This window comes from Astatotilapia calliptera, chromosome 22 (assembly GCF_900246225.1).
Source record: "Astatotilapia calliptera chromosome 22, fAstCal1.2, whole genome shotgun sequence".
NCBI lineage: Eukaryota > Metazoa > Chordata > Actinopteri > Cichliformes > Cichlidae > Astatotilapia > Astatotilapia calliptera.
In genome coordinates, this window is record NC_039322.1 from 14746925 (window position 1) to 14772140 (window position 25216).

At 41.1% G+C, this 25216-nt stretch overlaps 1 protein-coding gene across 7 annotated transcripts; it reads right to left on the bottom strand.

Moving 5' to 3' along the window:
* LOC113014806 (zinc finger protein 516-like) lies at positions 1-24480 on the bottom strand. Of its 7 annotated transcripts, none has more exons than XM_026156548.1 (6): positions 24096-24480; positions 16503-16543; positions 7319-8831; positions 5745-7034; positions 4302-4366; positions 1-3138 (listed from the first exon to the last, which is right to left on the bottom strand). In XM_026156548.1, the coding sequence occupies exons 3-6, from the start codon at positions 8625-8627 to the stop codon at positions 3088-3090; spliced, it is 2715 nt and encodes a 904-aa protein (XP_026012333.1). In that variant the 5' UTR covers positions 8628-8831; positions 16503-16543; positions 24096-24480; the 3' UTR covers positions 1-3087. The 7 variants fall into 7 exon arrangements, with proteins under 7 accessions (XP_026012333.1, XP_026012330.1, XP_026012331.1 ...); XM_026156545.1 differs by having other exon boundaries at positions 23756-24480; XM_026156546.1 differs by lacking the exon at positions 16503-16543.
* Between the last annotated feature and the right edge of the window lie 736 nt (positions 24481-25216).

The following is a 25216-nucleotide window of genomic DNA, read 5'->3' on the forward strand; positions in this document are numbered from 1 at the left end:
GCAGATCGGCATCAACCAACTTTATTTGAATTTTACAGTCAGACAAAAATTGTTGATCTGTCGAAAATATAAATTCTGAACCAACATAATAACTATGAAACATGTTTACATAGTCACAAAAATGAACCCAGCGAGAGCTCAACTGTAAGCTGGAGGTTTGCATAAGAGTTCAGACTTGCGTAAATATCCCTCTCTCAGTGCTTCCTGCCTCTTTATGCCAAACAGGAGTTACAGTTACAGGGTCGTTGCAAAACACAGGCTCAGTGATACCTGCTGTGGGAGCATCACACCCCGCTGACCCTGACCTCAAAGGTGACGAAAATTCAACATGTTTTTAACATGTTCTGCTACTACAAATATCAAATACTTTTAATTGTTGAAATCCGACTCATAGCAAACAAACAAAGACCATTAAATAAAACTATCATTTACAATATTTATCAAAAAGAAGAAAAATCTCTCCACACAGTCAGTGCTTTCATAATTATGGATTCTTAAGATCGCCCAAGAATCCATAAGTTGATGGCTTTTAGTTAAATGCATAGACTACGTCTCTATGGGATATGAATACACTGAGAAGGAGGAATTGAAATGTAAACATACTAAAATCTGCAAACAATGAAACACATGAAAACAACTGGAGACTGAGGTGAGTTTTGGATCAGTAGAAATGCTCATTGCTAAAAGTTCTACTTCTAAAAGAAATAAATCACAGCATTAAATGGCTACATCACTAGAATAATGCCAAAAGAAGTGCAGATGTCTGCGCTCTAATTGAAAACATAAGAGCAAATTGTTGCATTTAAATTTTAAACTTGGATTTAAAATAAAAATAAAAACATGGCAGCACTTTTCATTGTTCACTGGTTGTTCTGAGACCCTTTTTGAAGACTGGCTTCAATGACGAGCGCGAGTGCTCATTTTTCACATCAATCCTGGACCTAAAGTTTGGAAAATGGCCAACGACTTTTCATTAACAAAATACAAGATAAACACTAGGGCACCGTTTCTGGTTGTGCTGTTTCACTGGTCTGCTGAAGTTACTGTAAACTACAACGGAGCAGTTTGTTAACCTGAAGCAGAGCTAGAGGACTCGATGGCATTGCTGTGCCTGAAGCAACTGAATTACATATCTGACCTTAGGAGAAATACTGATTCCAAACTGACAGGAAAAAAAAGCACTATTTCTGTCTTAGGCCCTGGTCACACAGGGATAGCGACCGTTTGGCAACCACCTTTCAACCATCAGTTGCTAGGGAAAAATGGGTTGCTTGTTGTTCTGTGAAAACATCTGCTAAAACCTTAGAGCAGGGATGTCAAAGTCTTTTTACACTGTGGGCCACATACAGCCCACTTTGATTTTAAGTGGACTGGACTGGTGAAACTACATGAGGAATGTGTAAAACTGGAGAAAAGGTTTGGGTAGGGTTCAAAATATAAAGTTTTGAACACTGAAAAAAAAAAATCATATATATTAAAATAGCAGAGCCTTAAAGACCAGGCAGTGATTAACCCTGTCAGAGATTTTTAGTAGAGACACCTGTGTGTTATTAATTTGAAGCTCCTACGTCTCCTCATTCTCGAGGTATCGCATTTACTGGCGTCCACATCACCAGGCGGGTGGCTGCTTGTTGATATTGGTCATCAAAAAGGTGCCGCAACAAAAACCTTGTTATTGCTTTGGTCTCTCGATTGCTGTGATCCCCTGCAGTTTATACAGAAGATGTTGCAAACAGTCGCCAACTACTTGTGTCGAGTGTCAGTCAAACAATGAAAAGTGGGAGTAGTGAGGTGCCCATATGCCGCATGGCTGAGAGCAGCCAGCCTGGGTTTGAATCTGACCTGTGGCCTGTGCCTTCCCTGCTCTCGCTCCTCTGCTTTCCTGTCATTCTTCACTGTACCCTTTCAAAGAAAGCTGTAAAAAGGCCAAAAAATATTTAAAAAAGAGAAGTGGAAAAAGTGCAAACTGGACAATGTAGAACATTTACCTTTAAAGTAAGAGTTGTGCCTTCTGAAATGTCTTGGTTAAAGTGACAAGTTGACAAGTGCTAGCATACAAATCAACATTTCCAGTGTAAACAATGAGTGATAGCATTAATATGCTAATGACCAAAGCAATGACAAGAAGATTTTTGGTGCAGCACCCTCCTCGCGACACATCTCACTCAGCAACCTCCAGGAACGACTCACCAGCTGTTAGGGTACCAAAAGTCTGCCAGGGGTTTGCAAAGGGGTCTCTAGGCCTGTGTGACTAAGGCCTTGGGTCAACACTTGCATTTTAAAGGAGAGTCCTTTGAATTTGCCCAGACTACTCTTGAGATGGTGCATAGTGACAAATAACTTTTGACCAAATGAAAACTGGCAAACTCAAAACGTTGACTCAAAAGCTGTTTGCGGTTTTTAAATTATTATTATTATTATTATTATTATTATTATTTAAATTGTGGGCTGAAAACACAAGTGACACCATGTTATCTGCAACAAAAATCACATACTCAACCAAGAAAATTAAAAACTTAAAAAAGAAGACATTTGTACATGAAACAAAACAACAAACTTAAACTCGACACTGATATACAGCAGTTAAAAACATGTATTTGCATCACAGCTGTTTTAGTGGAATTATGAGTTGTAAGATTTGGTATGTTGTATTGCTCTGCAAGGATCTACTTTTTGTAACCAAAAACAAGCAGATATCTGGGCCTAAAGCCAAGAGAACATCTGTTTAGCCACATAGTTGTGGCTCTACATTTAATTTCCACCTGGCTGTGGTACTTCTACAATGCTTTCCTGTTGTTTTGTACAATAATCCTGAACATTTGCCTCATTTTCACCAAATAAAATAATCAAAAACACATCATATGTGTTTATTTAACTATCATATCTACACTCGTAACATGCTTAACACTTCAAATCAAACAGTCATAATACAAAATCAAACAAGTCCACCGCATTGCTTTGCATATATTGTGCAGATTCCAGAGCCTCTGTGCTCTCCAGGAGTTATGGCTAGTTCCTTTGAAGAACAGCAGGCCTCTCTTTTTTCAGCAGTTAGAACTTTGCAGCCAAGAGAAGCACAATGTTTCGTTACGTTCCTTTATGCAGAGACCCTGAGGATGAAGTGGAGTGGCTGTTCATCTGCAGAAGACAAGTGTGAGTAACACTAGTTAGCACTGGCACAGGTTTTCAACTGGTTTGTTTTTGAGGGTGGCTGTAGCTCAGGAGGTAGAGCAGGTCAACTACTGATCAGAAGGTTGGTGGTGCGACTGGTCCAAGTTACTCTGATGCCTCCAATGGAGTATGAATGTGTGTGAATGTTAGTAAAAAAGCACTTAAGCATGGAAAAAAGTGCCTGAATGAATGAAGCAAGTTGTATAAAGCACTTTAAATGCTCAGGTAGAGTAGAAAAGCTTTATATAGGAACCAGTCCATAGTCCCTGCAATAAATCATTCATTATCTCAACTTCATTTTCATTAAATTCTGCCCACACCCCTCACCCCTGCAGTAGCTTTACCCACAGTTTGAGAACCGGTGGGTCGGCTTTAGCCCTTTAGTTAAGACAAAGGTCTATGAGTGTCCTCACAAAGATGGAAATGAGCGATGCACAAACGCTGTATAAGATATGGAGAAATAGAAATTTTTAAAAATCTTTCACAAAGTCATGTTTCTCCAGTATTGTTTTACACCTCACATACAACTGTTGTCTGGCTTAGAAATCCTCAACCCTGAAGACAGACAGTGCCCATCACTCGTGTTCAAAAAGTTGCCCACACATTACTCTAGGGGGAATAGGAGAAAGCAAGAACAGTTGTAGGTAGCATCAGGGTAGGCCTGACTGACAGGCTGATGACACACCATATGGAGATGCTGTGCGAATTTTACCCTGAGGGGGACAACAATGTTTTTTTATTATTTGTTTGCCTCATCCCTGTCAGCTTCTGTTACGGAAACGAGAAGGAAGAGACAGCCAGGTTGTGGGAGCTGACAGCCACGCACGTAGATACAAGACAATACGCAGACGCACGTGTGCGCAGAAATGACAGACTGTGCTCAGACACAGACGAAGTACAGACACAGAGCAGGAACACGCAGTTGGTAAAGACATACTGTACACGGGGTGAGCAGGGACTTTATGCTGTACTTCACTCTGGAAAGTGAGATAACTGATCTACGGTTAACTCATCAATGATTCGAAAAGTCTTAAAGATTTTAAAATGAAAGATGCAAAGATTATTTTAATTCACAATTCTTTTTGCCTGAAATACAAATCTAGAAATTATCAGTAAAATCAAAAACATACCTGTTTGGAAGCTTCAGACGAGGAATGGACTTCATTTCCAAAGTTTCCATTTAACTGCATCGTTGCTGTGAAAGTAGAAAGTAGTGAAAGAGCATTGAAACATCTGTTTCTCATTCTGAAAGCAGTAGATTTTTATAATAGAAATCCTATTTCCTAAAACGTTAGGCCATTTTCGATTCTGTTTAACGATTCGATTCTTTATCGATTCTCTTATCGATTCTTTTTTTTTTTTTAAAAAAGGAGAACACTAAGGTCGATTAGCTTAGAACTTTGTTTTATATCTTCTCTTTGAACAAGATAGAAATTTAGGAGTAACATGGCCTTACAAACCCAACAGTGAGATCTTGAGAGATCCAGCCTACGGCTCTTCAATGGGGTGTCACAGGGTCCCCAGGAAAAAAAATTGTAAATGTAAAATAATAAAATAAATATTCTTGTGAGACATATCACATATTGACGGGGTCGGGTTATGTTAAAAAGTATAAATTGTTATACTTTGTTCATTGGTTCAAAGGTACCCCACACTTCTTTTTTTTGTTTGCTTGTTTGTTCTGGTGTATTTTTCATTTGAACTGTTACTCTGCCAGAGTACTCATATTTACAAGATGGCATTGAACGCCCCATTGGTGTATCAGGAAAACTATTTTGTACGTATGTTCCTTGAAGGGGATTGAAGTCGTTCTTTTTTCCACCGCAGCGAAGGGCTAGGAGTAGGAGAGGAGCTGCTGTATGTTTTTGTTATCGAATCGATCTGATTGTGAAATAAAGCATATGCAGTGAGAAAGCAACTCCAGGAGTCATCCCTGCCTTAAAGCTGCAACATTCTTCTGTAGCAATAACAAAGTATAACATAAATTGTTCTGTGGCAATTACACAAGAATATCCAGTAATGTCCCTGCCCACAATTAAACACATTCACTTACCAAAAATCGGGGGCATCTGCTGTGGCAAATGGGTGCAAGCCTTTGACCACAAACTGAGTCACTGCTCGGTGACATTAGTCTATCCTGGCCTGAAAGGAGACGCTACCGGTAGACTGCAGCGAGAACTGCCAGCGAGCGCCAGCCAGACTCTGTCTGTCTCTCTCATCATGGTCACCTACATGTACAGTAATGGCAGGTCTTGTAATAAGGCAGATTGCGCTAACATAATATGCACTGTTAGTTTCCATCTAAACCAGGGGTGGGGGAACTCCAGGCCTCAAGGGCCAGTGTCCTGCAGGTTTTAGATATCATTAGTTCATTACCAGGCCTCTGGAGAACATGAAGACATACTGAGGAGGTAATTTAACCATTTAAATTATCTCTGTTGGATCAAGGACACATCTAAAACCTGCAGGACACCGGCCCTTGAGGCCTGGAGCTCCCCACCCCTGATCTAAACAGTACTCAGTTCTTTGATCATTTACAGCAAATAAAGCAGAAAGCAAAGCTTCCTCCTTACCCTGTGAAACAAGCCTGGGATCAACAAAGCCCCAGTGCTGATAGAGAGCTGCCAGATCATGTGGACTGTAGTTTTTCAGGATACTTAAAATATCGATGTCCGTTGGCGTTTCTCCTGTTGATTCACTCTTTCCCTGAGATATTCGGAGTGTATCTAAATATGCTTTGCTTCCGTGTAGCCCCCACATATTCATGGCAGCCCAGAGATCAGAACCTTTGGGACCTGAAGAAAAGTCACTTGAATGCCTGCGAGAGTGGAGCTTATCTGTGTTAGAGGAAGAAGAAGAATTCCCACTGCGATTTCTTGCCAGCATAAAACCCAAACCCTCCTGTGGGAAGTTCCCCTCCACAGTGGCTCTGTTGCCTCTTTGTTTTGGGCTGCTGGTAGGCTGCAAGCTCTGGAGACTCTTGCTGTTCACAATGCTGTTCACAATGCTGTTTGACGAAGTAGTTTGGGTGCTGGAGCCTTTAGATCCACCCCCCACTGTTCGGTTATGCTCCTTCTTTTGATTTTGGAGTCCAACCTTGCCACTAGACTGTGTCGCATCTGAAGGTCGTGAGTCCTTTGACTGATGCTTGGACTTCAGGGTGCTTGATTGATTCTTGTGGGACGACTGCTTATTGCTGCTGCTGCTGCTGCCATGGTTTGTGACCCCGGGAGGCTGTGTGCGCTGCGTTCTTGGAGTAGGCAAAGCTGGACAGTCCTTGCCTTCGAGGAAGGGTGGCGGCCCTGTGCGTCTCCACTGAGAAGCACCTGCCTTTAAACTCTTGAGACTATTAATGCTAGGTGCCCACTTGGGTGCCATGGTACTGCTGCCATCCACCCTGTGGGCAACACGCTGATGGATCCACAGTACTTCTGGGTAGTTGGTGGTGTGGGAGCAGTATGGGCACTGATGTCTCACCAGGCCCTGTGTTTTTACTGAAAAACTAACATCAGTTATGGGTAAAGAAGAAAGATTGAGGAGGCTGCTAGCATCGCCAGTAGCATGTCCCTGCTCTTTCACCTCTGAGCCATTTGTCTTTTCCATTTTAATGTTTGACTCTACTAACTCCTGGCTTGGAGAACATGAATATGGATTCCAATATGGCTGACTGAGCAGGATGCTCCTGCTTCTGAGGTAGTCCATGTATCTTGAGGCTTTGGAACCACTTCTGCTTATGTCCAAATTGGTGCTCTGTTTGCTGTAGGAACTCAGGAAGTCCTGGTGCTGCGTGTGCAGGTGAGACCTGAGTAGCGCGGTGTCAACAGTGTGGAAATCACAGTGCTCGCAGAAATATTTCTTTTTATCTGCAGGTAAAAACAGAAGGGGACATTCATAACAGATGAGGTCAGTTTTTTTTACATATACAAAAAGACTGTATAATAAAGACAGAAGGATCACACATCTAGCTAAGGAAGGAAAAAACACCCCTAATTAGACAAAAAGATAGAATTATGTATTGTGCTATTATTAAATGTAAATTGTGTTTATTTATTAAAAACTGTTCTAAGTCTGATCAACGAATATAAACTCTTGTCTAAGCTCTGTCGTGGATAATGTATTATGGTGTGTTGTGGTGTATTCGGCTCACCTTCCTGGTCTAGGCTCTTGATGTTCTTCGTCTGTTTAGATGAGGAGTGAACATCTTTAACGTTTTTAGTCTGTAGTGCTTCATAAAATGCTTGACCAAGTCCATTCAGCAGAATAGAGTCCTTCTGGCTAATCTTTTTGTCACCACCTTTGTGATCAAGGCCTGCATCACCCTTCCTCTTCTTAAGATTGGAGCCGGCTGTGTCATTTGGCTTTCTCTTCTTCTCTTGCTTCAAGGGGACGTACTCGCCTTTTTCTATGTCATATGCCACTTCCGCATCAGCTAATCTCTCCTCCCATCCCAGACATTTTTCTGTAGCCTCCACTAGCCGTCCTCTTGTAGCTAACTGCCATGACTGGTAACTACAAATTGGATCCAGCTCAGGAATTCGACTGCCCGGCTTCACTTCTGCAGGGCTTTCCCTGGGTCCAGCAGAAATGAGGTTCAGGCTTTCCAAAAACTGCCTCTTAGCATCTTGCACCTCGGAGGACTCCACATTTCCTTGTGTTGGATTCTGCATCTGAGTGCGGGTGTGGTTCAGTTTATGCAACTTTTCATGTATCTGCAGTGTCCTGCGGTCCTTGAAGAAGTTACCGCAGCCTGCACAGAGCTCATAGAGGCACTCTTCATTCGTCAGTAATGCTGGGTCCTGAGGAACCCCGTTGATGGTGGCAGGCGGTTCGTTGCTTTTGCTGCCCCTTAGCTGGGCTTTCACTCGATGAATGCGCATGTGACTTTGGAGGAACCACGCTTGGCGAAAGCGTCGTCCACATATCCGGCAACCGTGATCCTGAGAGCCACGGTGCCTTTTCATGTGGGACTTGAGGAGTAATACCTGAGGGAAAACCTGGCCACAAATGGTGCAGGAAAAAGGTCCGTCATCACCTCCATCGCTAACCTCGACACTATCTTTAACCTTTTTCTTGGTTGTTTTCTTCTTGACCTTTCCATTAATGTTATGAGCTTTATCAGGTGGGCTGCTGAGCTCAGGAGGGTCAGTTATATCAGCATCCTCTTTTTGCCCTTCATCTCCATCCCCCTCCCTGTCACTGAGGTTTTGGCTCAAAAGGCCCAATTTATGGCTTCTAATATGGGCCTTTAGGCTGCCCTTCTGAGCTGTCCTGTGCTCACAGTAGGGACACTTGTAAGGCTTCTCCCGAGTGTGTCTTCTCATGTGCTGAGATAGAGAGCTTAGAAGTGGAAAACTGCGACCACACACCCCGCAGGTGTGGCATGGGGTTACCTCATCCTCTGCCTCCACTTTAGCTGTGTGTTTTTGTGAAACATCCTCCCTTTCTTCTGTCTCCATCACTTTTCCAAGACCACCGGTCACCAAGAATCACCACAGCTGTTTAATAAATCCTCTTTGAAACTCTAGAAAAGTTATTCTTCCAAAACTTATTGAGTTTTCAGCACAGGTAACAAAAACTTGCCAAACATCACAGCTTTAGTATCCAATCCCGATCTCTGAAGAGAAGTTCCTTCATCAAATGGCATGCTGTTTTTATGATACCTGGAAAAAAAGAAACTGAAATGAGTCCCATGATAATTAAATTAACTACCAAAATTCAGAAAAAAGCCAGTTAAAAAAAGTCTGTCCAAATGGCTTTAAAATATGAAAACATAAATGAAAATACAGTATTTAAGGAAAAAACAGAGATTGCACAAAGACAACGAGCTTGAAAGTTAATCCTTGGTATGACCACCTTAATTCTTTAGTATTCTTCTGCTGTAGATAGTTTTCGAGGTCTGCACTGCACAGCATGCTGAGACATGCCAGGTTTTCGGGTAATAGCCGTTCCAAAATCACCAAAATGGTGCAAAAATAGCGTTTTATGTATTTTTTTCATAAATTCAACTAAAGAAGTAGGAACACTTCATATGATTCCATGACAGGCTGCTGGTAACAAAGTGTCTAAAGATACAATTTAATGCAATAGTTGCTTTTTTGTCCAAGTTGACACAACATTGGTTTTTATGTGAGCTCAGTGTTAAGTGGCCTAACAGATGAATAAACATGGTCAGGTACAAGGACTGAAAATGAGTGAAAAAGCAGCTGATGTCCAAAAAGAAAAAAAGGAAAACTTTAATTCTTCAGAACTGAGAAGCCACACAGAAAAACTATTAAAGCTTAAAAGTGAATGTGACAGTGGCCACAGCATTTGTGACTCACTATCTTATAAACCAGATGTCACGATCCTGGGTCTTATGACCCAGTGTTTTGAGTTTTAGTTCATTTTGATGTTTTAGTTTATGTAAGCCCTTCAGGTTCCTAAGTTCATTTGTTATCATGCTTAAGTGTTTCTAGTTCTTATTATTTCCCCCTCGTGTTTCCAACTATGGTAAATCTCCCCTGCTTTTCATGTGTTTCATGTCTGTGTCTTACATTGTGAAGTTTGGGTTGTCATGTCTACGTCTCATTATGTTTCCTGTTTTATTGTGAAGAGGTCTGGTGTTTCTGTGTTCATCGTGTTCAGTTTTACTCTTCCCCTGTGGCGTTGTTATGTTCATGTTGATCTACTGTGCCTTTCTGTTCCATGTTTCAGATCCCTATGTTCTGTCTCCCCCAGTCTGTTAAGTCCACATGTCTTGAGTTCCGTCAGTGTGTTTCCTGTTTTACTTTCACAGTCTGTTCTATGTTAATGTTTCTAGTTTTGCTTCCCTTGCCTCGTCCTGCTTAATTACTCTCAGCTGTGCTCTCCTCCTGTGGCTCATTCCCCCTCGTTATCCCTCAGTGTATTTAAGCCCCATGTTTCTCTTTGTCAGTGTTGCGTCCTCCATCATAGCTGTGTGATTTTTCCCTGTGGCTCCTTGTGCTTTAGTTTTTCCCAGTTTAGGTTTGTGTTAATTTTGCTTCAGTTTGCCTTGCCCTTTGTTTGTACCTTTTTTCCCAGCCATATTAAACGGCTCGCTTTTTGTTAACATTCAAGTTTTGTTCCCTGTTCCTTGGAGTCTGCATTTTGGGTCCTTTTTCAATTCATACAGTCTGCCCTCGCCAGACTGTGACACCAGATTGTATAACAATCTATACCAACAAGAGATTTGCAACATATAAAAAAACACTGCAGTGAGAGTAAAATGGTAATGGTAAATGGCCTGTATTTGTATAGCGCTTTTCTAGTCCCTAAGGACCCCAAAGAGTAGACACCCCTGGTTTAATTTCATATCTTTAAATAGAATAAACTGATGACTGAATAACTGAATAATATTTTGGTTTAAAAACAGTTTAAGATCAAGCAGTTGTTGATTCACATTAAGGTTGTTTTACTCTGTGCTAAGAGAGGGTGAGAGCTCACTGAGGCAATTTGCATCACGGAGATTTTGGAATAACCTTTGTCCTTTACTGGATGAACGACGGCTGTCTGTACCTATTAGACCACGGGTCAGTGTCTCAACATGCGTGTGTCTGTCAGACCTTTGGTTGCTTATGCCGAAATTGAGTGTGTGAGGTGAAGCATGAAGAGATGTATTCATTCCTGGCCGGCCAGGATGAGCCCCCAGGGGCCATCCACTCTAATTCACGATCAATAATCCATTATCAACAAACTTCATTTTAGAAACTCACTTACTCGCACATACAGAGCACGGATTCTGGGCTGAGTGCTGATGCAAGATTGTAAGTAAAAAGGTAAGAATGTATATTTGTAACTTTTAGTATCAAAATAATCTAAATCTTTAAGGTTTTACACACAAATCATTGTTGAGACTGCAGGTATAGTGATGTAGCATTTGTCCAGATCCCTGACCTGGTTTATACCTATATTTTTGGCTTTTTTTTTTTTTTTTTTTCAAGGATGATGATTTATTTATTTTTTATCTTAAAATAGCTTGCCTCGGACAGTAATGTTTTATCAAAACTCCAAAAAACTTTGGCAACACAAACGCAAGGCTAATCAGCACATACTGGGTCATTTTTGCATGGCCTGCGATGCTGATTCATAATCATATATTTAGTGGTGAATCAAACAAGATTCAGTAGCAGATAGAAATGTTGGTGACCGTGAAGTTATAGGAAATGGTATTTAAAAGGGTTAATTTAACACATTAGCTAAATATTATCATATAATACATAAAATAACCATAAAATTGAACTTTTTATGTTTGCAGCACATTTTTTTGGAACAGCCTAGGGCTGGGCGATATGACTAGAGCTGGGCGATATGAGATTTTTTCATATCACGATATGTTTTTTTCATTTCAGGCGATAACGATATCTATCACGATATAAGCCAAATAACTATATTTGTAAGATTTAAATGTGCTGTTGCTCACAAGTAAAATGTGAAATAATCAGCAGCTTGTTTTTATTTAAATATTTATTTCCCATAATAAGTTCAACAGGGTAGATGTACTTAAGGAACATGAGACTTTTTCAGATAAATAAAGGCAAATATTGCAAACTACACAAAAGGCAGCCGCTAAAGCGTTTAAGTTTCAAAATAGAACAAATGAAACAGACTAAATTGTCAATTCCACTTAGAAACAAAGTATTAATTCTAAAAATAAATCTTAGTTTGTTTTACAGAAGAACAGACAAAACTGACTAACTTTTGTCAATATCAAATAAACTGAGAACTAAAAGGAAATTCTCAATCTCTCCTTGTTGTATAGCTGAGCTTTTCAAACAGTTTTAACAGTTACTTTAGTCTGACAAAAGCCGAATGACGAATTAGCGCTTCCAGTCAGAGACTGAGGCTACGTCCACACGTACACGGGTATTTTTGAAAACGGAGATTTTCCGTTTTCGTTTTAAAAAATAATCCTGTCCGCACATAAAGGCAGAAATGAAGGAAAACGCTGCTATGAACATGCCAAAGCAGCAGGTGGCGCTAGATTCCTAACCGTGCAGAAATGTTGGCCAATCAGAAGTCTAGAAGCCTCGGTGGGAAAAAGTAAACAAAGCTGCGGCATAGAAGCAGAACCGAGTCGTATGTGTGGACAGACAGTAACTGTGTGTATGTGTAAGCATTTAAACACTGCAGAGAGTAGAATTAACAGTAACAGTATTGTAGAAATTCATTTCACCGAAACAATAAAGTGGCGCAGTGTGACGCATGCACCAGTTTATTGTATTTCCAGACTTGCTTTCGGCACATTTACAGTGCACGCTACTCTGTTTTTTGTCAGACTTGAAATAGCCGAAATACCTTCACACTACGGAACTTCTTTGGCTCTTCCGTTCGACAATCTCTCCGGCATTGGAACCATCATCTGTTTTCTCTTCGGTCACGCTCGGTTGATTTTTCTAGTCGGCACACTCATTTCCTCCATTATGCGCTGGCTCCATTACCCGCTGGCTGCTTCCCAAACAAACACACGTGCGGCTTGGCACTTGTGCTGTACGTAACAAGTGACGCGACGTGACACTGCGGCTGTGATTGGTTCGGCTCTGCGCTACTTTATTTGGATTGGCTGACCTTTTTTTTTTTTGTTTTTTTTGTTTTTTTTAAGAGGACAAGAGCGGCGAGGTCTATCGCGATAGCTTAATTTCTCTATCGAGTAAAAGTTATATCGCGATACATATCGTTATCGTTCTATCGCCCAGCTCTAGATATGACCCAAATTTCATATCTCGATATTTTTTAGCTGGATGGCGATATAAGATATATATCTCGATTTTTTTTTTTTTAAAGCCATAAAGTAAGAACAAAAAGAGAGTTCTTAGTCAAAGCTGTGTCCCAGATGTCACACAGGCACTTTTATTAACATAGAGCAGATGTACATAAAATTTACTCAAAAATAAATTATGAGCATTTATTAAATAATAATGTTCCATAAATAAAAGAAAACAATGTTGTTTTTGTGCATAACAAAAAGCTCACAATTGTGCAGTCAGAATGTAAACTAAAAGACGCTGAGCATAATAACATAGACAGATTTCACAGCTGCTCTGTTCCCAACTTCTCCTGTGTGACTGATAGCCTGGAGTTTGAAATCCGCTTCGTAACCACGTCTCTTAACAGGTGCCATTTATGGTCCTTATACACACACAATACGGTAATATTACGCTGAAGCACAGTACGTATCACTCCGCGAGGCTCAGCCGTAATGCTCCGACAATCCATCAAGCGGTGCAGCTCCGTAGCTTACCAAAGTCGTACTAAAACATTTTGACAGATTGCTGAGCGCCGTGTTCCACATAAAATCGGTTCGCGGCCATCAAGCACAACCAGAATTCATACAAAAGGCGCGCTGTCAACTTTTGAGAGAATGAAAGGGTTTTAGGCCGTGCAGCACCTCTGGGCTGCATGGCGTTAGCGTGGTTAGCTCGTTAGCGTGGTTAGCTAGCTAACACGTTGACGCGGTCCAGCCCCACACACGGGGCGATGCGCAGTAACTCGTTAACGCAGATTTGCCGTGTCCATCTTGTCGCTTCCTGCAGGTGAAGCGATGGGGGAGGAGGGGGAGTTGTGTTGAGTGAAGGAGAGGCGAGGCCGAGTAACGTTGCGTAAAGACAAAAGTGGACGAAAGAGAGGCAAACTTGCGGCTCCACAAGTATAATTATAACGTAACATAGACTATATCGATATAAAGGATATTGTCACATCTTATATCTCGTATAAAAATATATCGATATTTTTTAAAAACTCGATATATCGCCCAGCTCTAGAACAGTCTGTCCAATATATGCTTTGAGACTCATCTTGAACAGGTCAGCTGCTCATGTTCGCAACATGTTTCTTTTTCTACTCATATAGGGAACTGTTTTTTTCTTTTTTATCTGAACGACCAACTCGTGAGATACAAGATTCTCCCCTTTTTTTTTAAAAAAAAAACCAAAACAAAACATGATCACTTCCAGGGAAACACTGGGGGAAAAATAAGTTTGTTGTTCTATGAATTGACCTCATAAACTTTAGAACAACTTCAGTGTTTTTTTTCCATAATGCACATGTAGGCGAATATATTTCATCATAGTCATCAAGTTCACCAAAGCAAGAATCAAAGTAGTTACCAGGAAAATTATGGAGATGGGTAAAAAAACAGGACATCTGCCCTTTTGTGTCATCTGGTGAAGTTATAAAGACACTGGGAAATGATGTACCTGATATTTGTTTTGTTGTATATACATCTGCTGCACCTGCTTTGGCTGGTGGGGTAAAACATGTCAGGTAAAGGTGCCTGTAAAGCCACTCATTCTCATTTAATTATTTGTATCTCTTTCTGTTGTTTATTGGAGAGGTTTGGGGATGCCCAAGTTCAAACCATCTCAACCTTTCCTCTCTAACTTTGCCTATAAAAGCAATTTGTGCATCTTTAACTCTGCTAGCTCCCTCTCAGCCTTATTCAGTCTTATTTTACTACAAAATATGATATTCTACATTGAAGAAAACCAGGTTTTTGCTTGTATATGCTGACAGTTCTTAGAAAGAAACACCAAATTGACAAAAGTCTCTATCAGCAGGTCAAGCTTAGAGAAAAATCAGAATTGCTTAAAGAAAATTGGAATCTAGCGATAAATCTTTCATCATTTTAGAGATAAATGATCTTGTCTGCCAGGAAAATGAGTTTGATGTGAGAAGCTCCTTTAGAGACTTCTTATCAAGACCTCAAAAAATGACAAACATACAAGCAGCTGTGGTGCTCTACATAACGAACAGTGCATGGCAGAGGCAGCCTGATGTAGCTAAACATGTTCCTCAGGCAACGACGACCATTTGTTTGGCTGTTTTTAATGAAAGAAGGTACTCTAGCTCAGCCAGGCAGTCAAAAGAAAAACCTGCTATTGTGTCAGCCGCACCAGAACTGTCACATCGCCTCATGTCTGGCCCTCCACCCCTCATTAGGGGGTCGAGAGAGTTATTGTTAAACCGAGGAGGCCTGGGCCTACCCATCACTGTCTTCAAATGGGCGAAGAGGCGAGACAAAAGACAACGTTTGTTTGTCTCGTCTTTCTTTGAATGCAAGGGGGAAAAATAGGTACACATACTCATAAAGGCTAAAGCAAAAACACTGACTCCAGCATGATTTCCAGGAGGTGAGGTTGTTCGTCTAATTATCTGCTGTATGTGCATCTGCATCTGTCTAAATGCGTGCCTGCCTGCTTGCTATCATGTGTGCTGATCCGCTCACGCTACAATGGGTGCTGAACCCAGAATCTGGAGGAGTTTAGGAGGGTTTTTTCTGGACATGGCAGGTGTTTGGTAGGCAGACGCTATCAGATTAACGCACGGGCAATGTGGCACACTGTCTCCAAGAGGGGGGAGGATATGGGAGAGAAACTGGAAGGTGGCAATTAAGGGGTTATGGTTAAGGCGAATGTAATGAGTTAACACAATGGGGATAAAGTCAGAGAGCTGAGGGCAACAGATGGGAATAAACGGGCCATCAGAAAGGAGGTAGCCGCCTCTACAGTATGAGCTTATGCCTTTGTCAAAGCAGCCTATCTGCTTAGTGAGTGCTAATATTTGCATCTGCAGTGTCCTACTACTGCATGTGTACACAACAAAAATAATCGTGAAAACTCCCCTTGTCTTACCCCCTCCTCTCCTTCCTGTACTCGGCTATCTTTTCCACCTCTTCAGCCTTTATCCCATACAACAGTCAAAGCCCATTGGAGGATCTGTAAAGTAATGCAGATAGCCAAACATGTTGCTCTGGGGCTTAACTCATTTCTTTTAGAATCCCTCGCTCCATTTTTCACTCTCTTTTCTCTGGCTGATGAATAGGCACGTCCAGTCAGCTGTCCGCACACTGATTCATCCTGACGTCCCAACCAGCTCAGCACAAACTCCCTATGGTCAGGGCACTGATGCTGAGAGCCTGCGTTCTGCGATGTGCGTGTGTACTCGCATGAAAATATCCACAGCGTTGCATGTTTGCGCACTGACTGTGTGCCCGGTTGCTGCTGTGGACTGGAAGTCTCCCATCTAATCTTTAAAAACACCTAAAAAAGCCTCAAATACCAATTTTTCCTTTTGCAATAAAGAAGTGTCCACAACAGCTGACGTCTGCGCATTTCTGTATTTGCAAACTAGTGAGAGATGTGAAAAATCATTGCTGTGTGTATACCCCATGACTGTGTGCATGCATATGTGCACACAGTGCAAGTGTGTGTGTGCATGTGCTGAAGTCATCCAAATATTCACATCCACAAACCTGTGCCAACATACCCCTGACTGGAGATGGCATGTGACTGTCCTTATGCTAGTGTTCAAAGCCACAGTGACTCGCTAAGCCTCACCTCGCATCTACCGTTTTGTGTCCAGTAATCCTGTCCACCAACTGCAAACACAAATGAAAATATTACACGTTATCTTTGCTGCAAATATAGTCTGAGTCTATATTCAGGATATTTTCTATCATATTGTTCCCATCTTTAACTTATCCAGATGGACAGTACAATAAATTTAAGAAAAACCTTTCTGCCCATCAGTCATTCCTGACAGTATGATTAATCTTGTGTCAGTTGTTAGCGGATTACAGGAAATACAGTGTTGCACAAGGGATATTTCACAACAAATTAAAAGCAAAGTCGACCTTGCCACATCAAGTCCTAGTGGACCAGAGATATCCTCAGAACTGATAATTATCACATCTTTCATTACGAAAATTCTGAAAGTGTGGGGCGGTTTAAACCTACAAAATGTTCTATTCTTACATGCTGAAGAAGAAGGAGGACGCCCACAAGCATAGCAAACACTACATGTGGAAGATGGTGACTCGTGCAGCTGCTGCAATAGCTGCACCCCAACCCGATGATAAGAAAGGCAAAGAAAGGCAGCAAGAGTCAGATATGGAAATACTTTGCATTTGCAAGGAGGATGATCAGGGAGTGATTATGGATTCACAAAAGCCAATGTTCAATGATGCTACTGTGATTTTTAGAACAAGCAAGAAAATAGTTAAGAGAAGAACCTAAAAGCCCGACATCTAGACCAGTTCACAGAATGAAAGGCGACCGAGTTTCAGTTCAGCATTTAAATATGCAAAGTATCATGTTCTCCTGAAATACATATTACCATTTTGTTTTTAAAAGCAAGAACTGCTGTTGTGAAGTTAACTATAATGGCTAATGATTTAACTAATTTTACCTTTTAAAGTTAAGCTACTCACATTTCAGTCCATTTCCTGTTATCAAAGTAAAATCTTAACATTTCTTGTTCTGTACTGCTTTTATTTACAGATAATGTAATTTTGTAATGTTCAAGTGTTTTTTTTAATAAAGGAGTTGGGTATCGGGAATCATGTAATTCTACTGGTATTGCTACTGACTTCTACATCGCCAGTGTGTGAATGTGTGTGTGAATGGGTGGATGACTGAATGTAGTGTAAAGCGCTTTGGGGTCCTATGGACTAGAAAAGCGCTATACAAATGCAGGCCATTTACCATTTACCATTTACATTTCTGGCATAGATATATCTATAGTAGGCACAACTGAAACTCAATGATCTGTAAAGATTAATTACTTTACTCACTTTACTTTTAATTAATGGCCTTCAATCCCATAGAAATCTACGTGAAAGGGGATTTCTTACTTGACCTCTGTAGACAATTTCCTGCCCTTTTTATGCACTCAAGTCATTCACTGTCGGATATACTGAATAATCAAATTCACAAAATTTGTAGATCTTGATCATACGATGGTTCAAAATGGAAGTATGAAACCACACACTCGCACACTCGCAGCTGTCAATCACAAGTCATTGAGCATGTGGTCTCACAGTCAGACCCGCCCCTTCTCGAGCCATCTTAGTTTCTGCAACCAAGAAAGCGACAGCAGAAACGCTCAAGGCTTTAGATCAGGTGATGTCACAGCAGCTACGCCCATCTTTTATCGATCTTTTATGATTACCTACTCTTCAAAGCAAAAAGGGCCAGCTTCTGGTTAATTGATATAATAATTTTTTACTTTGAATGTCAATGTTAAAAAACAATAAATAGTTGAGTAGACATTTAAATATTGCTGCCCTTCCAAGTTAATGCCAGAAATACTAGTGGATTAAATGTATTATTTATTTTATTAATGTTCAACAGCAGGTCCCAGTTCACTACCCGTTTCTCTCTCTCTCTCGCTCTCTGAGAAGGGGAACAAGTAAACAGATGATAGCCATGCTAACCGGCGCTGTTGTGCAGTACTCTGATGTATGAAACAAGCAGGTGTATGTCAGTTTTGTGTCAGGGTGTCTTCTGTCTTTTAGACTCGTCAATTCACCATTTTTTTCTCTGGTTAGTTTAAGATAATTTCTTACAGGTTTTGTGGGCTCAACACAAACTCCAGGTGCAAGCATGACTTCATGTGTAGCAACTATACAATACAAGTCAGCAACTGGACATCAGATATATTGCCTTGAATACAAACTCGTCCAGTTAACAAAAGAAATATCAGTGTGTTTTAAAAAAAAGCCTTCCTTCTATCCTTCAGTCAAATACCTTCTATAAAAATATAAAGAAATATGTGTCATCATAAAAATGTTAAATGTCAAGATATTTTTCCACTTGCGTGGTGTGACTGCAGAGCTAACAATGACTTTCTCAGAGTAATACAGGCATGCTTCTTCCCATCCTGCCAGCGTGGCCTGAATGCAGCAGTAGAGGTCTTAGAATAACCTAGTGACCACAGAACAACCTCATTAGAGTGAAGTCTTGAAAAAACTGGCAAAACAAGATCAACACACATTGATAAAAGTACACAGCTCAGTCCTTCCAGACAACTCTCCATCCCACCACAGCTGGATTATCCTTTTACAGCTCACAAGCAACTCCTGTTATTATTCAGGGCCTATGGCGTTCCTAGAATGACTTAATTGCACAAAAACAGTGAGGCCGCAAGGCGCTGTGGGCGACCAGCCTAATGTACCTAAAAGATTAGACAGCCATGAGCTCAACAGTCACAAGCACGGACAAACTTGCGCACATTCGTGCCCATCCCCCTCCTTGGGCAACTCTCCACTTGGTTACACAACATATACAGGGATTACTCTTCATTGCATGAGATGAGCTGCTCAATGAGTGGCTTTTATCATGGATGCCCCTTTGTGCACAAAAGGGGGCATCCGTGGCATGACAGAGAAAAGACGGCAGCGGTTTTACCTGCTGCAGAAATACACAGTGGTCTCATGCAGACATCAGAAACTACCTGAGCAGCTCCACTAAAGAGCAGAAAAGCAAAGATGAAGAGTTGTCATTTTTAGGGCTATTTTCAATTACTATAGGTTATTATTACTGTTGATTTATCCTCCATGGTAGGCCTGAGGATCCACTGTGTACCCACTCTCTTTTCGGTTCGGATTGGCTAGTGTGGGAGACACTGGAGTATAATCTGCTGGCATTAACTTGCTCTCTAAAAAAAGCACTCTCGACAGGGATTAGATTATCATGGCAAGGTCAACTCAAACTCACTCCGACTGTCTCCCTTTATGTCTCTATCACTCTGGTTTTACTTTATCGGCCTTCCTCTCATCGTTCGGCCTCCTGTCCATAGGTGTAAATTCGAAGACACTGATTTCATTGTCACCTAAATGCGAGTCAAGCCACTAAGTAAAAGAAATGACAGCAGATTAAAGGAGATTAAGCCTACAGAATAAGGCCAAGAGAAGCAGTAAATCAGAACACTTATTAGAAAATGTTTTGTTGATTTAAATTATGTAAAAGTATTATTGTTTTGTTAAGCCTATTTATGATTATCATCATTTTCTAGTTATTTTTCTGGTGACTGACTAATAGGTTCATCAAAAAGGAGGCTGTCACTGTAATCTTATGCATCTTAAATTGGAGATAAACTTTAGCTTGAGTTGATCCTCAGACTAATGAAGATTGAGCCCAAATAATGGACACAGCCACTTTAACTGTACAGTAAATATTATTTTTATGACAGGTTTGCAGTCAGAATTAATGTCTGCATGCAAAAAGTGCATCAGAGGCTGAGGAGGCTGAATCACTCCCCTGCAAATCAGAAAGAAATTTGACATAATTTTAACTAAAATAAATACAAAATGCTAAAGCTGATATTTCTAATCAAACGTACTTTAAGTTGCTTTGGTTTTGCTTTTTCCTGACATCTAATGTTGATCTCTATCTGCGTAAAAGATCATAATTCTCAAGTTACGTAGTAGATAATGATTTGTAACGACATGTGTGTGTGTAATTTCCCGTTTCCTGATGATTAAGGTAAGGATTGAAAAAGCGTAAGGGGATACCTGCTTAGCGATTTTACCCTGGAGCAAAAGAATGACAGCTGGCAGGAGGGTCTGGATTAGGTTTCCCATAGGGGTATTGCATCTTTTACACCACCACTTCTTTGGAATAGAATGAGCCGATAGTAACCTGATTCCTCCAGACCCATCCAATCTCGTCTCATTGGTCTCAATGGGACCAAACAGAAGGGATCTGTGAACGCCTTACTCATCCCTCCCATCTTCCATCTGCCAGTGTCTGCACTCCAGTTCCTCCACCGGAGACTTAAAGGCCATGTTCTTCTTTCTTTTCTTTATTGAGGAACCTATATGAATCATCAAAAACTATAAATGTTCTCCGCCCATTCAATTCTTAATTGTGCTAAAATAAAGAAACGCTGCTTTGTGGTTTTGTAAAAAATGATGCAGTAGCTAAATTAGTGTTGCCCAAAGAACTGATCACAATAAGCTCCTAAAGAAAATTCAATTTGTTTTACATTTACATTTTCAGAATTTTTTTAACATAAATATGAATATTTTTCATTTGTAATTAGAAGACAAATTTCCTGATTAATTAATTTGGTGTCGAAAAATTAGCAAACACGTTATAAAAGTTAAAACTTTGAACTTCAGAAAAGAAAAGAAAAAGCATGTTTAAATATTTTACATTTATAATTCTCTTTTTTTGTTTAGGAAAAAATAGCAATTTGAGTAGATTTACTTGCTTAAATTTTAAATGCTTAAGCTTGTCCCTAAAGATTTTCTGTAGGATGATGTTTCTCATCTGTTTACATAAGGCCCAGGTAATGTGACCACCACCACATGCTCTGAATGCAGCATGTGATCCATCTGTATGATGTGCTGTTAGGTAATCACATCAAAAGAGAGGATGCACACTCAGCAAGAACGCGTACGCCTTTTAGCCACAGATTCACCCGCTGCAGACATTTGGCCCACTGAACAGTGCAGATGTTTTTACGTCTAAGTGTAAAGCTCAGTTTCCTGTGTTTAACCCACTCAGAACTTGTTTTCTTTTTTAGGGGTTTTTAGTTGTTTCATTCTGAAAAAACTAACTCCACTGTGATTTGCATGTATGTTAAACATAACTGAAAGATTGTTACACCTACTATAGATGTTACACTGAGAAATAAATTGACTAAAGCCACTTTTCCCTCAGGGACGAGGAAATCTTTCAAAGATGGTTTAAAGTTACATGACTGCATGATCTGGATTGCTTAAAACATTTGGGGCGGAGAGTGTCTGTATGAAAACAGTAAGTGATAACAGAGGTTGTGATCAACAGCAGCACTGCAGCTCATGTTTGGCCATTTGTGTTAATATGACTTTTTTTTAACAACGCTACAGGAAACTGGTTGAAGTGTTTGCCGCACGACCAAAAGTACTGAGACCAGGTGCAGTGAACTTGGAATTTTACTGCCTTTGAAATGGCTGTTTCAAAGACTGGGTTAGGTAGGCAGTTTGTGATCAATCTGAAAAATTACAATTATAACCTGAATACAACTAGTTGCGTCGGGTGCCCTATTGCAAAGACACGTGTTGAATGGGAGTTTCCCTCATCAGTGTTGGCAATTAGACGGCAAATTATTGGAGACGGGTTGCCTGTCTCCAGGAATAGCCTTATGATCGAAAGTGGCCACCCAGAGGTTGAGGATGTTGCACACTCAGCCTGTGGGCGACCAACTGGTAACGCAGCCACTTCAATCAGTCGCTGAATGCAAAAAAAAACAATCAAACAAAAACTACAACTGAAGTTTGTTGTTTGTTTTTTTGTAGATTCGAGGAGGTTGTCATCTTATTTCTCTTTTGGTGTCACTGAGACACAAAGCAGAAACATGAAAACATGCTGAGTATTTACTGCTTCATGCTGGATTCACAGGGAACAACGGTTTAATGGTTTCAGGGATTTTTTTTTATTGTAAACTGAGGTTTGTAAAAATAATTTAAAGACTAAGAAGCTTCATTTTCATTTGATGAGGTCATTGACACTCACCCCAGATTAAGGTGCTGCCCACTAAAAAGAAAGGAAATTGAAATGATTATTACCACCCATTTTAAAACTTGTGTTTGTGCTTATTTTCACTTACAATAACAATTGCCTTTGTTTTGCAACCACAAAACAGGTTATTACATAAAAACATTAGCATGGGCAGTGTCTTATTTTCAACACAATTTCCACACAGAATTTCCCAATCACTGCATCCCTACTTTCAGCCCACTATCACAATGGGTGCTGCCCAAAGTGGAGATGGCCTGACCCCTCACATCCTCCTGCCTGCGCTGTCTGCACCCCTCCCCCTTCCAGCAACAAGCCTCTGTCCAGACCCCCGGCCTCCTGACCTAATCTAGATGATTAAATCATTTTTTCTTTAGCACAAATTTTGTCCCCCCCACTAGTCTTGTCTGGTAGTTGTCGCACACCCTCCCCTATTGATCGCCATGCTGAGGAGATTACCCTAATAGCTGGGATTACCTCCCCACATGTTGGCTGGTTACTCTAGGGGAGGAGGGGAGGGCTGGAGATGGTGCATGATGTGCAAGTGCAAAGAGGGAGGGGGGGAGTAAAACATATTAAAAAATTAAAATTAAAATCTAGACCTGGATTTGTTTGTTGCCTGTGAGTACTATAAAAGACAAACCAATATTACTCTCTGTGGGATGTAAATAAGACTTTTAAGCACCCACATAACAATCTTTATCATTCAGTGCTATGCTGTGCATGATCAGTCATAAGACAAGAGCTTTTTGAGGCAGGGGTAGACAAACAACACCCTCCTAGCCCTTTCTGACAAAAATTGGGACCGCTCCTCCTGCTTAGCCCAGCTGAAATCCAGTTTGAGTGCTAAATCAGCCTCAATCTTTATAAAAGGTTAAAAGTTTCAATTATATTTTGTTATAGATTATTATGCGCTATTTTTTGTTTCTTTTGCTTTGTTTGGTACTAATGGTCAGACAAAAGAAGCAAAACACACACCATTTTTTTGACTTTTGGACCCTACTCATCAGTCCTCTCCTGATAACAATACAGTTTAAGTGGCCCATCCACATGTTTCACTGAGGCCTCTGTGGTGTGGAGGCTCGGTGGGTGTTTTAGCTCACTGTTTCTAACAAGTGCAAGGGGTGAGAGTGGTTAGAAATCAAGATGTTAGACCCACTGTGACACGAAGGCAGGCGGGCAGGCTGAGAGAGAGGCTGGAGGCCATTCAGACAGTGCAGAGCAGAGAAAAGGAATTCCGTTAATCCGCCGCTGATCCGGTACAATGGCAGCCTTGTTGTCTGTCCCGTTTGCGCTCACTTACTCACCACAAGTTTGCGTGCGTCGACCGCCTTCACAGCTGTGCCCGAACAGCACCGGAGATGATGGTAATGGTTAAAGAAGCGATAATGTGTGGAGCTGGCAGGGAGGGGGTGTCAAGTCGCTACATGTAGGAAACAGCCTCGCTTCACGGGACACACGACTTCTCCCGAGTGCGTTACAAATAACTGACATCCATATTTAGTTGCCAACTAACCGACGGGGATGTTGTAGTCAACTTTCGCCAGCACAAACTCAAAACGGAGCACTTCTCGTATAAGCTGCTCCCGTCCGACACCCCACCGGGTCTCTTTTGTTAGTTAACCGTCGTTTGGCTTCACTCCTTACCTCCAGAGGGGTTAACGATAGGCGGCAGGTCGCTCCTGAAGGAATCCCATCACGGACCGAGCTCTCGCCTCGCAGCGGATAAACACTTGTCCACAAACCGAAGGGAGGGGAGCGGAGGAGGAGGGAGGCGGAGGGGGGCTATCCTTTGAGCGGTGTGCTCATCTCCTTTCTGCTCGGTGGCGTCAAAACTTCCGCGTATTTCAATCACAGCGGTGCACCTGAACCGCGGTTCCCGTTCCGCTCCTCGGCTGCTGCGGCGGCCGTCGTCGTCGCCGGGGACATGAGTGACGCGAGAGATAACGTTATTAACGTTAATAACAAGCAAGGGCGAGTGATCTCTGCGTGCGCGCGCCTCGCTTCCATTCACTGCAGCTGAGCCTGACTGCTGAGAGGTGACCGGTGCGCGCGCGTGCGGAACATTGAGTGAGGTCGAGCTCGTGTTTGCGGCCCAAATGGAGGTAAAAGTGTGCCCACACCGCCACTTCACTAATGCCACCTTGAGTAGAAACGAGGAGTTTACGGTTTGGATTATTGTTTTGCGATGTTTTGCAACAATAGTTGCAATAATAATAATAATAAAATAAATAATATATAGACTTTTCATATAAGCAAAAAACTTTAAATCCTATTTTAATGGCTTATTAGTTCACACGTTATATGATTTAAAGCAGAGGCGATTCTAGGATTAGAGCTTTGGGGGGTGCTGAGCACCCAGAGAGCTGCCCAGCCAGGCAAGATAAATCATATAATTCTTAAATTCATCAAGTCTCCCTGTCCCTGGGTCCTCGTCTCAAAACATGACATCACTGTTTTGTACATTTTAACACAATTTAATCCCCACATTTGTGAAAGAAAAGCAAAACACTTTTTTTGAAAAGTCTGTAACAAAACCATCAAATCTGATAAAGGTTATTTAAATGCTGCAAAAGAAGAATGGATTGGAATAAAAAAAAAAAATACATATCCTAACCTTAATTACTGGGGGAGAATAATGAATTATGCACATAGTGAGTAAAAAGCAAACTGAGTGCATTTTTTGGACAGAGATTCACTTTTAATGTGTATGTATAATATAATACAGATACATAAAAAAACACTCCCAAAACAGAATCAATTATTAC

Bases quoted from the DNA above. Each gene is read 5' to 3' on its own strand.
- LOC113014806 (XM_026156546.1), bottom strand. From the start codon at position 8,627: ATGGAGACAGAAGAAAGGGAGGATGTTTCACAAAAACACACAGCTAAA. The intron at 7,035-7,318 runs GTGAGCCGAATA...TTTTACCTGCAG, and splicing joins CAAGAGCCTAGACCAGGAAG to ATAAAAAGAAATATTTCTGC. The intron at 4,367-5,744 runs GTAAGGAGGAAG...CTACTTTCACAG, and splicing joins TCCCAGGCTTGTTTCACAGG to CAACGATGCAGTTAAATGGA.